General features: G+C 47.1%; 2 protein-coding genes across 7 annotated transcripts in view; both read right to left on the bottom strand.

Annotated features, from left to right (window-relative positions):
• gphnb (gephyrin b) overlaps positions 1-2,123 on the bottom strand; it is a 120,877-nt gene extending 118,754 nt beyond the window's left edge. For all 3 annotated transcript variants that reach the window (XM_035617061.2, XM_035617062.2, XM_035617064.2), the window contains exons 1-2: positions 1,873-2,123; positions 1,150-1,253 (exon numbers count right to left, since the gene is read on the bottom strand). The gene's annotated coding sequence lies outside the window, so the exon portion shown is untranslated. The remainder of the gene's footprint in view (positions 1-1,149; positions 1,254-1,872) is intronic.
• Positions 2,124-8,440: 6,317 nt separating this feature from the next.
• fut8b (fucosyltransferase 8b (alpha (1,6) fucosyltransferase)) overlaps positions 8,441-17,846 on the bottom strand; it is an 82,359-nt gene continuing 72,953 nt past the window's right edge. For all 4 annotated transcript variants that reach the window (XM_035617067.2, XM_035617066.2, XM_035617069.2 and 1 more), the window contains 3 exons: positions 13,076-13,252; positions 12,198-12,348; positions 8,441-10,503 (listed from right to left, as the gene is read on the bottom strand). In XM_035617067.2, the coding sequence (XP_035472960.1) occupies positions 10,165-10,503; positions 12,198-12,348; positions 13,076-13,252 (667 nt within the window). In that variant the 3' untranslated portion in view covers positions 8,441-10,164. The remainder of the gene's footprint in view (positions 10,504-12,197; positions 12,349-13,075; positions 13,253-17,846) is intronic.

Raw genomic sequence — 17,846 nt, 5'->3', positions numbered from 1 at the left:
TAACTGGATAATTGTGGAGGTGATGTCAGAGACATGTGCCTGAATTAACACATGATTAAACTGTGAATAATCAAACTGACGTCGAAGCTTTTTCTAGGAATTGCAGGCCAGTTTTGGAGGTCTGCTAAATGAAAATTTAAAATGACAAAAAGTGGCAACTTTGAAGGCGAGAGTGTCTGCACACTGTGCTCACTGCTGCGAGCGATTTTTAATTGAGCAACGTTTTTAATCTACCCACGAGATCTCCAGTCAGGCCCCCCGTCAAAAATCACAATCGCAGAGCAGAACGAGGCAGAATATGGACACAAACACATTCATAATTCAGAACGCTTTGTGATCCACATGAGAGGCAACCTGCTCTCAGGCTCGACCAATCGGAGCAGCCTGATACTCCACCAATGGAAAAGGTGGATACTTTTCCCCCATTGAAATGCCAAAAGCAAAAGTCCATCTTTTTTCCTGGTATTAAATGAATGTTTTTTTTCTTCTCCATCCCCCAACCACTTTCAATTCTCATCCTCCTGACACCATGCTGCGCAATTTGAATTTTTTGCTTTTCTGAATTATTCATTTGAGGCAGAGACAAATGTGAGGAACATGCGAAGAGAGGCGGCGGAAATAAGAACAGGCAGAGATGGACGGCATTGTCGGTCAGTCAATCGGTCAGTTGGCCACCCAACTTTTTTCACTCAACGAATATTGAATCAACTGCAATGAAACTACGGACTAAACTATAGATATTCATGAGTCCCAAGAGGATGAACCTTGACTTTGGCTCCTTCTTGTGACATTTTTGTTGGTGTAAGTAAAATATCGTAAAAATTATTGGATTACACTTTTTTGTATAAATATGCACGGTCCCCACAGGATGAATCCTAGTGTCATTGGCGATCCCCTCGCTTTTCATCTAGCGCCATCAGCAGGTCAAATTTGTTTGTATGTGTATACCAAAGGACTTCCGTGATCGTCCCGACTCTAAAGCTCCACTGCGAGATTGATTTTACAGATTGATTATTTATGGTTATGACTTTAAATGTCTTAGACCAGAAGTGGAGGAAAAAGTTTTTTCCTATTACACAGGCAATTTCAATTTATATCACATCCTATAATCCAGGCCGTGCTAAATTATTGAACACAGATCACACTCACCTCTATGAGGCGATGGCTGGAGCTGCTTCACTTCTCGTCAGCGATGGAAGCTGAGGTCTGATGTCAGATGGTAGTGATGATAATGATGATGATGATGCTCACAGCTGGTTTTAGCCAAAACAAGGGGTAGTGTCATACTTTGCTTGTAAATACATTCATTTTATGTCTTTAAAGTCGATTATTTCATCACAATCCAGAGAGAAGAACCGTAAACTTCCTCAAAACCAAACCAGCACTTTGTCTGGTTTTAGCAGCAGCCACAGGAAACCCCCTCACAGATTCTCCATCGGAATGAGGCTCCAACTTTGTAGCCTGTTAGATTTAGCTCACTCACCACAACGCTAACTAGTCAAACATTGTCTCTTGTTAGCTGTAAGCCTGTTAGCTGTTAGCTTGTTGGCTGGTGGATTTTTATGCTGTAAGCTTGTTAGCTGGTAGATTGTTAGCTGTAAGATTGTTAGCTGGTAGCTTGTTAGCTGGTAGATATTTAGCTGTAAGATTGTTAGCTGGTAGCTTGTTAGCGGGTCAATTTTTAGCTGTAAGCTTGTTAGCTGGTAGCTTGTTAGCTGTAAGCTTGTTAGCTGGTAGCTTGTTAGCTGTAAGATTGTTAGCTGGTAGCTTGTTAGCTGTAAGCTGGTCTTGAGAAAGCTTCTTCTTCTTCTCCTGGACAAAACCCTTGCTAAAAAAAAGCGTTAGCATTTAGCAGTTAGCATTTATCCTCACAATTCCTCCGGTTTAGCTGCCAGTTTCCAGCTGTAGTGTAGCTTTACATGTCCGTTTTTATTTCGCCGTGACGGTGTCAACTATCGCACCACGAACATTATCTCCATCGATGGAATAATCATTTGTTCATTTCTCTGTGAAAGCGCGACGGTCGGCTTCTTGTTGACGTTTTTCTCGACAGGCGCCATTTCGCTCGTCGGCGATGACACGTTCACAGGTGCGCGCGAGTTTCCTTCACCCTGATCGTGACCTGACAGGCAAACAGTCGGCAGGGGAAAGATCCCGGAAGGAGATGTCAACCACGATGTTAACCTTCTATATTTCATGTTTAATTTCTTTTATCGCAGAAATAAATGATTAGATGCTGTTGCATCTTTGTGTTTTGTGTTGTATGAAATGTGTCACAGGCATGTTCAGCCCTGTGGTCTGGAGGTTGCCTTTTCCCCCGGTCAAGACAAACTACTGTATTCTTTTAAAAAAACAAAAAAAACAAGAAGTAGGCTATCCATATTTGGAGGAGAGTGGTGTGGGCGCACCTACACCTGCAACCTGCATCCATTGGACGGCACTAGCTGTAAATCACAGGGTATCAATGCCCCCCATGCATACTGTGCTTTATTGTTGTTTTTTTACTCCAAATGAGACCATAATTAAAAAAATTAACATCATGCTTTAGTGAAGACTCGAAACTAGGGATTGAAACCATAAACAATAAAGAAAATGTTTACTGAAGTTATAAATTAAGTGAGTAGTAGAATCACCTTCTCAAAGACTCTTCTAGAAACTAGAGGAGCCGTCGAGTCGCCCTCTGCTGGCCGTTCGAGAGAATACAGGTTTCAGGCACTTCCGCCTTTGGTTTGTGCTTATTAGCTAATGTAAGCTTGCCAACATATTAAGATAAGATAGGTAAACATTGTACCAGCCAAATACAAATACCACTGTGCCTAATTGTAGCCTCAGGGCCTCATATTGTCATATTGTAGACTTGTTACCAGATGTGTTTCCAGGCAATTAAGCCTGATCGCAAAGGGTCAAACAACTTGCGACGACCTTTCCAATATTCCGATGCACTCCGCGCTGAGATGATGTCATATTCCCGAATGCTGACATCATCCACTCGACACTTTGGCCACGATCTCTCACCATCAGGAGAAATGTATTAACCTGTGAAACTCACTTAATGGCATCAGCACTTTTTCACTTGTGCCCGGTCATCAGGTTTTGACGGGGACGGCGGCTAATGGGAGTTGGGGGAGATTGACGAGCTAGAAGATAAGAGGAATTAAAGGGATGGACGCGGGGAAGAAAGGTAGAAGAAAAAGAGAGTCCACCCTTCTCTCAACTTCTGTCCAGATACAAGGGAACTTTCCGTCCTTTTCGCTGCTGTCGAGGCTATTCTCTTCACACGATGACACTATAATTACCAAGCAAGAGACCGGCCACTGTTCGCTTAGCTGCCCCCCCCCCCCGTCAGCAAACATGGGGCAATTATACAGCTCCTGCTCCACGTGCATCTCTATCTTTACTTCCAGTCTACTCCACATCTTTGGTGTGTTTTGCTCAATAAAGCAGGCGTTTTTCTCTTGTGCCCTAAAGATGGGAGGATATTTCCCCACGTATATTCACGTTCCAAAAGGGGATGAAGTAATCCCCCTCTTTTCTCCTGGTGCCTGCTGGAGGCTGCCCAATATGTCACAACATTAAGATTTAATCACCAGTCTATAGACATGCCAGAGCCTTCTGAGCAATCTGTAGGAATGATATTGCTGTCATTGTCGCTGGGCCGCTCAGGGGAGGAGGGGGTGGAGAAAAAAAAGCCCCTCAACATCATATAATGCCTCTTTTTTTTCTTCCTCTTCTGTTGAGAAATGATAACATCTCCAGAGCTTTTATTGGTGCACCTGCTGTGATTAGTGTTTGGCACTGTGCATGAATGGTTGATGCGCCGTTGCCGTGGGCGATTATTATCCTCCGCCGCATTCATCTCACCGAGACCATTGATTTGCAATTAGTCCAGCGGTGATGGTGTGCTCAGGTCTCTTCTTTTTTTTACAGCCAGGTACAGTTTCTTATGCGCGCTGCACCAAAGCCATTGTTGTGGAGTCCCACTGTGTCCCCCACCCCGGGGGCTCTCAGTCGGGCGTGGATAACGAATTCAGCCGGTGCAGTGCTGTTGATCCTCTTGATTTGGCTCCTGCCGTATAAGTATGCAGGCGGAGTGTCTCCTCACTCTTCTCGTCCTCCTGCTGCTACGTGAGGTACGCAGGCGGTTTTATCAAACCCTGACTGCGAAGACAGATGGCTGTGAATAGGGGAGCCTAATGTAAAAGTGTGTGGAGTATGGCGGAGGGGGAGATAAGCGGCAGCCGGCCATTTCTCTCTGGCTGTGTCGGGGTACAGGGCCTTAAATCACCTGTTATCTCCCGCAGCCCCAGCCAGACGCTAATGGTCATCACAGCTGCGGGGGGGGGGGGGGGGGGGGGGGTGTTGCGGGGGCCGGAGCCACGTGGACTCCAGCTCTTCACACGGAGGAGCAGAGCGATGGCGGACGCTTCAACCGGAGCATTAGTCTTCGTGCGGGTACAGTAGAGCAGGCGCCCCATCGACCTGCGGCCCATTACGTTACTGTGCAACGTGACATCGCTTATTTAGGAAGAATTATGACATCAAAAAAAAAAAGAATTGCATTTTTTCAATTGGATTTGAGTTTTGGTTCAGGTGGGATCTGTTCCAGAGACATGAGGGCTTAGAGAAAATACTCCAGAGTGAATAGGACAAAAACTATTGCAATGGCTTGGTTACTCATCAAATTTAAAAGAATACAGCTGGAACCCTCAGAAACAGATTTCATGTGCTACTAAATGGCGAAGGGTGCCGATGAAAGATTGGTTGATAGATGCCAAAATAGGCTTCATATTATTTATAGTATTCAGCTTTTTGTTTTGCTCGCGGCCCGGTAACAAATTAACTACAAAATATACATTTTAATGTACACCGGACAGTTTTGCTTTCAATCCTCTCCAGAATCAGTTGGCTCTAGTCGGGGGCTTGTTGTACAGGGTGTTCTCTGAGCGACGGGCGTCTTACATGAACGCACTCCTTTAGGATTGAACCCTCGCTTCACACAAACTATTTCTGCATTTGTGTATTTATCCTTGTTTTTTCTCGTGGGGGGGGGGGCAGCTGGGAACGATTATTTCGCTCATGTGGCACAATCATGATTTAGTCATTTGAATCAAGACCGTCCATCAAATGGGATCTCACCACACCCAGACACCGTCTCCGCCAGGCAGATTAGCAGCATAGCTGAGTGTTAACTGCTATTTTTTTTTTATTATTATAATTCAAATTCTGTGTATTTAGTCATGAATATTTAATGCAACACGGAGAAAGACTGAAGATTCGACAGGGGAGATTTTAAATCCAAGGTAACTGTCTGACTGCTCACGTTTCATTCCCTGGTTCCTGATACGACTAATGGCCACTACTACCGAAGTACCTTTTTCTAACACACCACAATTATCCAGGAAAAGGTCATGATACGGGAATCACAATATTCCATTCACCGCCGTCACTAGCACGTATAATTGTGACACCGTGGTCTAATAACACGCTCGGTCTTCATACAGTAACACAAAGCGCTTTTGTCTGTCTGACGCCAGAGGAAGCCACAGAGCGGTGAGTCACTGAGGCGCCATTGTCTGAGTTCTCAGAGCGGCCGCGTGCTCCGTGAAAACCGGCCGACGGTCCCGTCGTCGGTGAACGCAACTGGCGGCGTTGAACGGGGCCGTGTTCTGACGACATTTCTGACAAACAAACAAAAAAAATCAGGTACTTGAAGTCCGGTTGACCTTTGATCACCTACAGCAACACCTGCAGGATGATGTCAATATGGACGGAATATCCAAAAAGTGTCATACGGTGGGTATCAACAGAATTGAGTTATTGGCTCTTCTTATGAAAAAGAACCCGCAATACATGACCGAGTATACGACTGGAAGCTCAATAATAGTGTCTCCCAACAATCGAGAGTGCAACGGATCAGTAAATCCGCTCACTGCAAAGGTCTGACAACCCAGAAGTGTTCAGCTTGTTTCGCTTTGAGCAAAGCTGTCGACGTGAAATACAAAACCCACATCCCCTCATTTCATTCATAAAGCTAGAGGCGTGCCAGCACTCCACCAGACGCAGCAGCGATCGCACGTACAGTAAGTGCAGTACTGGGGCCGAATAAACCACCTCGGTGTTCCTCTGCTCTGTGCCAAGGATCAGGTTTATGGAATCAGGTTTACAAGCGAGTCGTCGTGACAACAGGTGGGATGAAAAAAGGAAAAAGAAAAGAAACACCGAGGTAATAAAAGGCCAAACTTTGGCCGGCGGCCGAGTCGATTTTAAAGGCGAAGAGCAGAAAGGTCGACGCCCCCTTTCCGTCTTGTGAAAAACCGGAGGACGACCGAGCGCCGAGGCCGGCCAGGCCCTACGACGATCATTTCCTCTTCCTCTGCCCGCGCTTTTTTGCCACGAGTCAGTCGGGATTTATTCAGCTGCCCTTTACAGGATTAGAATTCCACGAGGCGACGGCACACCCACTTATCTCTGCATAATGTGAATTCCATCAGAGCTCCGCCGCCGCGTTGAAAATCTAGTTCTGTGTTCTCCGAGCCTTGAGGGACTAAAAAGAAGTGGGGGGGGGGGGGCAGCCTTAAAACAATACTGTCATGCCCATGAGGACATCAAAAGAGTTACTCTTCCCTGTCTATACACGCGTTTTCCTCAGAAGACAACTTTCCAGGGCGAGAGATGGAAAAACAAAAATCCTAAAAAGTCCTAAATCTAAACCAATGGGAGGCTTCAGCAGTCTCACTTGTAGTCAAATCAGGCGCGCGTCTTCGGAGGTTCTGCTTCATGGATGGGCGACGCGTGGGTGTTCACGCTGGAACATTTCATTTCTGCCGCGTGAGCTGCCACGAAAAACAGGTCGTCCCCGGTGTGCACGGGACGCCTCACGACCCACGGGCCTCCGGGACATGGTTCAAGGCTGCAGTTTGCCACCATGATGGTTTGAGAGGAAATGCCTGCAAGGCAAATCACATCCCCCAATATATATATATATATATATATATGACGTCGACTCAGCTTCACATAGACGAGGAGCCGCACTCGTCACTTGACCTCCGGATCGGCAGCGGGCCCGGGTCCTGGCAAATGAGCGACAGCGACTCGTCTCCACTGAAACAATGACGCGAGCCGCCCGCGTTCTCGTCCAAGTCACGATTTGGGAATTTGCCGGGGCGCTTTTAATCGCGCCACGTATGAATGTGCAAAAAGTTGTCAAACTTCAGCGTGTCGGACGTGTCGCCGCGGTGTTTGCGATGGGGGGGGGGGGTTGCCTGTAGATGTCTGAAGAGACAAACGCTGACTCGCTGACTTCGGAAACGAACGAGGCCGTCGGGCTTCACGTGTGCGGCCTGCGAGCGGCCTCACTGTGCTCTCAGCGAATTAAGATCGCACATGCAGTGAAGGGAACCCCCCCCCCAGAATGCTCTTGGCCAATTAACAGAATAATTAACTGAACTAACGTCTCTCTTCAACGACGGTTACAGGCCACCGTGACAGCAACAAGCGGGCTTTAATTAAAGTGCCCTCAAGTAGGCTGGAAGCCCACGGGGGGGGAAACTCCCCCTCCCCGGGAACAGAGATGTACAATGAACTGCTGAAAAGAAAAAAAAAATTGGAATGTGTTCATAAAGCTTTGTGAGTGCTTCGTCAATGTGGGCCAAATTGGTTGTGGATTGTTGTCAGGCGGGGAAGGAAAGCAATAAAACTATTATTCTCCCCCCATCTCACACACACACACACACACACACGACAGAAAGCTCATCTCCGCCACCGCCGCCGCGGCGTTCGTTATGGGGCGTCCAATGAAGCATGCAGATCGGCGTTCGAAAGTAAAAGAGCGATCTGTAATGAAACTCCCCGGAGCAGGGAAGGAACATGACAGCCCATAAATAAACACAGCGGAGAACGAGGTCACACAGCGGCTGAGCAGGAAGCAGGAAGTGGGACACGACCAGCACAGGAAGTGTTGCGTTCTGACGACGCGGACCTGCGAACGTCACGTCGCTGTCGCGGGGCGCATTGCGGATGAGAGGCGGGACGAGATCGCAGTCGCCGGTTTGAAATGGAAATCGCAGACAAAGTTCCAAAATGGATTCCTCGCTCGTCGCATGAATGATTTACAAAACAAACTAGCAGGTGCTTTCTGAAGGTAGGAGGTCGCTCTACTGAGAAGATTTCAATTTCGAGGAGCGGGGTCTTCCTCCTCATGGGGATATCAAAAGGATGAACTTCCAAGTAATGACTTTTACGATAGATGGACGCCCCTTCAGGAAATGGACTCCTGAAAATATGTAAATAAAGTGTGTGTGTGTGTGTGTGTGTGTGTGATGTATATGAAGCATTTTTTCTTGCCTGATTGAATAAGCAGGTGTCGCCCGGCGAGCGACGGAGGAGCAGATGGTGAACAACAGAATCAGACCGAAGGGGGGGGAGAGAAGAAATCGCCGTGTTGGTTTCTCATGTTTATTCGATCTGTGGTTATCAAAGACAATGCCCGAGAACATAAGTTATGAAAAAAGCCTTCATGATGGGGGTTCTGAGATTTGATATCATCATTTCTAAAACATAGGCATATATATTTTATTTTTTTTACCTCATTTTCTTTTCCTTTTTAAACAGCAAAGTAAAAAAAAGAAAGAAAGAAAGAAGAAGAAGAAACGAAACAAACAAAGGACAGAAGAGACATTTATCTCGGTGGAGTGCTTTCGGTGAGCCCCGGGACGGCTCCTGTATCTGTGTGCGTGTGTGTGCATGTGTGTGTGTGTGTGTGTGTGTGCGTGTGTGTGCGCGAGGTCACCGCACTCCACCAAATCGTTGTTCACGAGAGGGTCGATGACTGGAGAGAACCATTGTTCCAAGTGCTGGGGGGGGGGACAGTTACCCACTGTCACCGCCAGTCTCCCGCTGGCCACACAAACACTGTACAGTCAGGAGGAAAAGCCGTAAATAAAAACACGCACGCACGCACGCACACACACACACACACACACACACACACACACACACACACACACACACACACACACAACCAGGCACCAGGTTGTGACATGGCCCCTTAGACTTTAACAATTCACACAGGCACACTTGATCACACACACGCATTCATCCATCCTCACACACACACACACACACACACACACACACACACACTGTACAGTATACAATGCACAAGCCCCATACACACAAAAAATAAGACCGTTTAAAAAACACTCGATAAAAGCACAGTATGGTATTTTAAAATTAATTGCACATGTAGAGACAAGATGGAGGAAGCACAGTGAGGAAGAGGAGGGGGAACAGAGAGGGAGGGGGCGGGGGGGGGGGGCAGCGGTGAGCATGGCAAGAAGTACAGTACATTCAGTAAACAATAAAACAGGAGACAAAGAAAAAAAACAAAGGCAAGATTAGAATCAAAACCAGTGAAAATAATTTTAAATAAAAATCAAAAACACCTTTTTTCTCTCTCTTTTTTTGTTCTTTTCCAGTTTGTCATTTGTCATTTTTTCTTTTCCAGTTCGTCATTTTTCTTCCTCTCCCCCCCCGGATTGGAAGCTTCGCTCTCTCCAGGCCGCGGCCGTCGTCCGTCCAGTAGTCCCCAGCCTCCGTCACGGCGAGAGAGCGAGCGAGCGAGCGAGCGAGCTTGGTCGGATGTGTTGTAGATTTGAATTGCTCTTTCTCCGCTTTTACTTAAAATCAATGTTCAACGTCTACGTCTCTACAGACCCCCACGTCGAGGGGGCGGGGCGGGGCGGGGGAGGAGTAGTGGTAGGGGTCGGCAAGTCGTCCATGACCTGACATATGCACAGGCATTTTTACACAAGTGCACGCACTCACTGACACACACACACACACACACACACACACACACACACACACACACACACACACACACACACACACTCAGACACACGCAGAAACACACAGAGTGCATTCTCATTCCTGTCCCCCCTGGGTGCAGGCCTTTTCTTTTCTTCCCAGCTTAGCGCACTAAGTATGTCTCTCTCTCTCTCTCTCTCTGTCGCTCTCCTCTGTACAAAAGCAGCCTCCTTCCCTGGAATCGGAGTCTGCGTGTTTTCTCCTCGCTCCTCGTCGTGCCTTTATTTTTAAAACATAATTTTTTTCTCCTTTGTATTACTTCTTCTCTTTTCTTCTTTTTATGATTTTTTTTTTTTTTTACTTCTTCTGAGCGGTGAGCAGTTTGTCCGCCTCGGGGTACATGGGGTACTTCACGGTCTCGATCTTCTCCTTGACCTTGTAGGAGGGGTAGAGGCCGGTGCGGCCCAGCTTGCGGTTGATGCCCTTGGAGTAGCCGTCCCAGTGGTTGCCGGCCACGCCGATCACGTCGCCGGGCTCCAGCGGGATGTCCTCGCCGTTGCGCGGCTGGTGCGGGTAGACGGCGATCTGGTTGTGGGCGTTCTGTCCGCCGAAGTAGTAGATGTCGTCCAGGGAGTAGAAGAAGGACGAGGCGTCCGGATGCAGCGTCTGCATGATCTCGTAGGCCACGCGGCAGACCTGAGGCGGGGGAAGAAGAAGGCGGGGATTGGTTTTCAGATTTTTCGAATCGATAAATGTAAAAGGAATTCACTGTAGAAGCGCGCAAACACTCGGGGAGAGGGACAAAAGGACGTCTCGCTGCGAGACGTACGCATTTCATTTCGGTCTGGGTTAAAGAGGGGTACAGATGTGCGAAGCTACTCGCTCCGGTTAGATCCTCGAAGGGCACTAATAAGTCCCAGAGAGTGAACAGGAACTATGCGGCTTACAATTACTTGTGGCAGGAAGTCCGTCAGCGTCACGTCATGACACACGCAGCCGCAATGATCCGAAGAACGGACAACCAACGCCACTGTAGTGTCGAAAGCTGTCGTGGTGGTTCCAAGCTTTGACCTGATTTTAGTTTTCTATAGCCTCGTTTATGATCCATAATCAAGGTGTTATTATTTGACCAGATCAACTGTTAACCGTAGTTTAACTGCTTTTTAAAAGTGAGCTATTAAATGAATGGTTATCACCGGAATTTAGTTATTCTATTTTTCATAGACTGTAATTCGGGTCTTTTGCATTGAGCAGCCTCATGTCCGACACAAGTCTCTTTGCTGGTTGTACATTTTTATTTTTTTTTGTCGTATAAATAGAAAATTAACTTGGGCTCGTCTGCTGGTCTTAAAAATCCCTTGGCACATTGTTAGCTTGAGGCACAGGGAAGTGGTTTTTTTTACGACAAACCCGACAAAAACCTGGTCTGAAGTCGGTGGAGCAGCGTTCCACTGTGGTGGATAGTTGGAGGACTTTATTAATCCTCAGTGGGGAAATTCATTTGTCACAGCAGCCGTACAGTACAGTAAAGGTGGTGTGACGCTTTGACGCGTCCCGTCGGCATTCCTGTCTGTCTCTTCGTGAGTGTGTGAGTGTGTGTGTGTGTGTGTGTGTGTGTGTGTGTGTGTTTGGTCAGAGGAGGTTTTTTGGAAGGAAGAACGGGAAAATATTTGCGCGAATGACGCCAATAAGCACGAATGTTCCTGCGACCAAACTCAGTTACTCGCGTCCGGTGTGAACACAACGTTGGAGGCGATGTCAAAAAAGTTCATGAATGGCGAAAGCACAAAAATGCCCCCCCCTAAAATACAGTTGAAAGTTAAAAGGTAAAAGACAAAAACCACAGTGAACGGCCCTGAAGCAGTAAAAAAAAAAGAAAAAAGAAAGCTGGGTCATGTGATGGCGACTGATCCCTGCGACAATAAGGCAAACTCCATCCTCTGATGAAGACCATGAGATGTGACTGAAAGCACCAGCTAATGTACAGTAAGTGGACCTTGTGCAACGATGTTTTCTTTCTTTATCAAACTAACAATTTAGCTCTAATTGGACAAAGGAAATTGACTTTTGGGGATTTTATGGAAGCCGCATGACAATATCTACATACAATAGAAGTGTAGTTAAACATAAATGCCCCTAATGAAAGAAAATCTTTTGCTTTTATAACAGTTTTTTAATCTACTTATTATAACATATTGATTCTATTGCTTTCTAGTCTCCGAGCGAACGCACATCAAAAATCTGCTCCCCCCACTAGCTCGGGCTGCTTTCATCCCGACATCAAATCCAACTTCGCTTTCAGTTTCAAGCTAAAAGAACGTCATCAAAATACCATTTCCATGTTCATGTCGTCTTTGAAAATACGAGTGGTTGTTGGCGAGTGGACCGACCTGTGAGGAGAAAGTGCACACCAGGAAGTCAGTCTGGGACAGGAAGTGGATGTCGAGGATGACTCCTCGCAGCGAGTTCTCGGTGTAGCGGTTGTGAAGGCCTGCCGACCACGAGATGGAGTTATCGCTGATGAACTCGTATTCTGGATACCTGGGAGGGACAGATAGGTCACAGTAGACGTGAGAAGGTAAAACTATCAATATGGTTAGACACCAACATGATCAGCGTGTCATTTGTTGTTTTCATATTTAACTGGGAATCAAAAATCAGAAGAAAAAAAAGAAAAATGCTATTTTGTCATTAATTTAGGAATCCAACACAAAAAATGATAAAATGAGTTTGTTTTTCATCCTTCAATTTTATACTCAAATAGAAAATAGAAAAATAATAAATGGACCAAAGACCAAATTCCATTTTAATTTACATTTTTTAAGAACAGGACGTTACTGTATTACACTTCGTTATGTTAGTATTTTAGACAATGTCACAATTAAAGTCTTCACTTTGCTAAAAACAAACTTTTACAAGGAACAGAAAGTATATTGTTGCTATGGATACAGTTGATATTACTGTGCGCAGCAGCGTGAGTCCTGTTTTATATTTGTTTACATTTTGGGGAAATGAAATTCATGGACTGATATTTTTATTTTATTTCTGACATGAGCATAGAATGGAAAACATTGAAAAAACAGCCATTATTATAATTCAAGTTTTTTTTGTGTTGGATTCATAATCATAATAACTACTGACTACTAATTTTGATTGACATTTGTCCCTTTGCCTGAGAATTTGCACAACTTACTCTAACGTCATTGTCATCAAACATCAACACATTTGTAGATCACACACACACACACACACACACACACACACTGACTTGGTCTTAGCCTCCTGCAGCAGCGAGGGGTCGTCGGTTGCCAGGTAAACTCGCTTCTTGTCGATGTGGACGCGTCGGGCCAGATGTTGGAACTGCTCCTCCACGTGGAGCATGTACTCCTCGATGGGGTGGAAGGCCGCCTCCGTCCCCACTTTGTCCGTCCTCCTCACGTGGACTCTGCAGACACACACACACACACACACACACACACACACACACACACACACACACACACACACACACACACACACACACACACACACACACACACACACACACACACACACACACACACACACACACACACACACACACACACACACACACACACACACAAATGAGACAGAAGCCATCGATTCGAAAATATGAAACTTGCTCTCAGACACAGAATGCAGATGCCTGCCTGTGCAACAAGAGAACACAGTTTGACGGATGTCCTCGGGCATTTGATTTCACAAATTGATCACAACAAGTTGAGGAGAAAAAAAGGAGTGATTGCTGACAAATGAATAACAACACTGATGGCCCCTTCGGAACCAACTGTGAACAGGGATTTTGACAATGGCTGTGAATTCCCGTCCGGCGACACAACATTTCAAAGCAAATCGTACTTTTCTTTCAAAGCGAAATCATCAACAGGAGCGGCACTTTCCCCGGAAACGGCAGGTTTTTTTTCGGGAACCTCTCCATTGTCGCCACAAACGCGAGGCAAACAATAACGGCACAAAAGACAAAAAGGAAAAAAAAAGACAAACAGCGACGGAGTTTGAGAAATGTGGCGAAGGCAGAGCGATGGACGGCACGGGGAAACGTTCTCTCTTCCCGGCGTCCTTGTCATCGCTTCCGGCGAGCGAGGACAAAGAGCGAGCGCCGTCGCCGGCTGCACACGCGAGGAGGCGAAAAGGAGCACAGCTTGGAAACAGCACAGAGTCGCAATCGCGGGGGTGGGTGGGGGGTCGGCTTCAACTGGCGAGGGGGAGATTGACTGTCCGTCCTCTGGCTCCACGTTCATTCCACCTGGGAGCGAGAACCCAGTTCACCTTGTTCTCTACGGCTGACCACGGAGCAGCTCCACTGGCTCATCCTCGGCCGAGAAGAATATTCTTTTTGACTCCGTCCCCTTCAGGATTTTCCCTGTTGTCTTTGTTTCTTTTCTTTTTTTGGGGGGGGGGGGGGGTTGAAGCAGTTTCTCTCACATCCAGGACGCCTCTAGCTGTTTCGCAGAGAGGTGGAAGTATGAAAAGGAGAGAGTGAAAGGTTCAGAGGAAGAGAACAAACGCCCCGCGCCCACTTCCTACCACTTGCCAGAGATCGATCAGTGGCTGCTGGGGGGGGGGGGCTCGGCAGAGAAATGGACCCTCTTATTTCTGTGACACGTAAGAACCCACAGAGTGAAGGAGAGAAGAGGAGGTGTCGGGAGGGCGTCGGAGTCCTCCACTCAGTCCCTGTCTCTGTGAGCGGACAGACGTCTCCACTCGGGGCTTTTCCATCCTTTCCGCCCGTTTCTCTTCTCCCCGGTCGCACTGCGCCGGCGGAGGCATGAGCGATCCCCGCGGTGGGCGTGGAAGCGTACATTAGAAGGCGTCACACACGCCCACGCCGGACGCAGTGCTGAGTCTGGCAGATTGCGACAGAAGGCGTATAGACTGAATAAATGATTGGTGGGTTTTGACGGCGGCCCGTCAGCGCCGCACGCAGCAGTGACTCTATAGGCTCCGAGGCTCCGGGCTGCAACTTCCAATCAGCATTTGGATTTCTGCTGTCATATTATCATGGGGGTTGCACCATACTGACTACTATACAATACATGCACTAATACATAGTTCAGTCTCTCAACCGATGTATTCAGCCAATTGTAAATTCATGTTATGAGCCTTAGTTCCTTAGAGAAAAACACTCATTGCAGGCCTTTCTCGGACAATATCCTGCTGCGTCCGGCCCACGTGAAAGGCAAACTATGGATTATATCCGGACCCTATTTTCGGTTTCACGGGCAACCAAATCTGTTCTATGTCAGCTTTTTTTTTTTTTTTGCCACGTCGTGAAAACAGGCGCTCGAACAATGAGCAGAAATTAGAACGTCTCGTCGTCTTAATTATATCAACAGAAGGGAGTAAAAAAAAAAAAAAAAAAATGGTGAGAAGAGGAAAATTAGCTGCTAATTCTGCACCGGAGTCGCCCCCAGGTGAGAAAAGAAAGGATATTCTGGTTCAAAATTTGAATTTCTTAATGAAGAATTAGACCCACATTCTACTAGGACGCCCTTTTGTCAACCTGTGTCTTGCATCAACGCATTCTGTGATTTCCCCCACCCAAAAAAAATATGTTATATCATGAACCCATAAAGAATGAGACATGTGACAAGAGATTTATGTAGAAGAAGTAACAGCAGCAGCTTATTTTTCTTCTTTCTTTGCCTCCATTAGGCAGCACTAGGCAGGATGGAGCTGGCTGATAGTTGGCTTTTAGTCGGTGGCGTCCCGCCTTTCTGCAGCTCGCGTCCTGAGGGAACTGCATCTCCCACCACGGCCACCCTCCTGCCTCTTTCTTGCACCGAGGCAAGGCTATGGATCTCTTTCAATCCCACTTTCCCCCCCTCACCCCCCTTCTCCATAAACACACACACACACACACACACACACACACACACACACACACACACACACACACACACACACACACACACACACACACACACACACACACACACACACACACACACACACACATTTTGACTTCCCCCACAGTGCTGAGGAGGAAAGGGAAAAGGGGATAAAAACTTTGTTCTACCCAGTGCTTGATTTCAATAACCCTTCCCCCAGTGATATGAAGGGGGAAAAGGGTTGTGCATATATATATATATATATATATATACATATATATATATATATATGTACGTGTGTGTGTGTGTGTGTGTGAAACACAAAGAAGAGTTACAAAGATGAGTTCGAAACTATGAGAGCAAGAGAATTGCGGGTACAGATTGCCCCCCCACCCCCCCGCGGGGACGTGAGGGAGAGGTGAGTGTGAAATATAAAAATGTTAAAAATCTGGGGAGCAGTACGAACAAATCAGGGACGCAGGAACGATCAAAAAAGGAGAGGATGTGAGAGGACGAGGAGATTGAAAAAAAAACTTGGGATGAATCACAGAAAAAAAAAACCAACAGAGAATAATAAAAGAAGAGGGGGGGGGGGGCAGGGAGTCAAAGAGGAGTGGGAGAAAGATATGACAGCTGCTCAGGTGATGAAAGGAAGAGAGGTGAAAACCAAAGGGAGGAGCATCTGAGAGGAGGGAGAGCGACGGAGAACGTAGCAAGAGAGAGAGAGGAGCGAGCCGAGCGGGACGGGGCCGACAGAGGCAGAGCAGCGGCGATGGCCTCGCGGCGACATGCAGAAGAAGAAGGTGAGAAACAGAAGAGCTACGGGGGCTGAGACACGTGGATGGGAGATCCACGAGGTGGGGGACAGTGTGACACAAGGCGGCCCTTCACCAACTATAAGAAAATAATTCTTAGCCTTTTTGTTTTTAAACTACTCCCTCCACCAGGCGGGTGGAGTTACAGTAGCCTCGTGGGATGACGCAGGAGTTTGACACGATCTCAGCGAAACCACCTGAAAGTCAGCCATCGTGTGGTTTGTCCCGAATATGGTGAATCCTCTCCCGTCCGCTCGACCAGGCAGGTTAAAACAACTGGAGAGAATCATTTGCCGAGTCTTTTTCGAAGCCGGGAGGAATGACACACTGTACCATTTCAGGACGGGCTGCGCGTCATTCGGAGGAGAGTAAGACCAGATCAAAAAAAATAAAATTTCAGCGGCCGCATACATTTCCACAAAGAGTGGCCCCTCGTGGGAACTGGGCGACTCACACGGAGGAAGCTCTGTCCAATTACGCCGCGCGGGACGCAAGAAGGCACGAGCGCTGCCGAGTCTCTGGAGACGCCGCGACTCTTGAGCAGCCGAGGGCTTTTATATCAAAGGGTAAAATAATAGCTAGTGATGGCATATTTAAAGGGATCGCTATAATATCTAATGTGCACTATTTGTGACAGGTTTTCATGAACGGTATCTTGGAGGTGTACTCGAGATGTAAGGATAGAGGAAACCATCCCGTCTTGCAACGTGGATTCTCAAAGCCGTCGCGGCGTGGCTGCTGTAGAGTGGTTGATCAGCCGACCACTTACATCCAGAGACTAAAATATTGGACAACTGTCGAAGGGTTTGCCATGAGATTTTGCACAGACACGCGTGGTGCCCAGAAGATCACGACAACCGATGACACACGACAACCCGTGGACGGAATATGTGTTATTCCGTCTCGCAATGCAGGAACTGTCTGTAGAAACTGTTTGTGGCCACTTAAAGATATTTTTGGGGCATTTTCAAGCCTTCGTTGACAGGACAGTTCATTGTGAAAGGGGGGAGAGAGTGGGGGAGACACGCAGCAAAGGGCCAGGGTTGAACCCAGGGCCGCCGCAGGAGGACTCAAGCCCCGCGGGCGTTGGGCCGCGTCGCTGCCCAGTGATCTAACCGACGGCCCATTTGTGCCAATTTAAGATGGATAAGGTTTCCGATGAATTGTTTAATTCTAAAATATTGGTAGCCTACCTTAAGTAACTTACGGCGCTTTCGCGACTACCTTGTTTGGTACTACTACCTTGTTTGGTGCGACTACCTTGTTTGGTGCGACTACCTTGTTTGGTACTACTACCTTGTTTGGTGCGACTACCTTGTTTGGTACGACTACCTTGTTTGGTACTACTACCTTG

The sequence above is a fragment of the Scophthalmus maximus genome, chromosome 18 (assembly GCF_022379125.1).
Source record: "Scophthalmus maximus strain ysfricsl-2021 chromosome 18, ASM2237912v1, whole genome shotgun sequence".
Classification (NCBI taxonomy): domain Eukaryota; kingdom Metazoa; phylum Chordata; class Actinopteri; order Pleuronectiformes; family Scophthalmidae; genus Scophthalmus; species Scophthalmus maximus.
The sequence above is the reverse complement of the archived record's forward strand: the minus strand, read 5'-3'. Positions and strand labels throughout refer to the sequence as shown.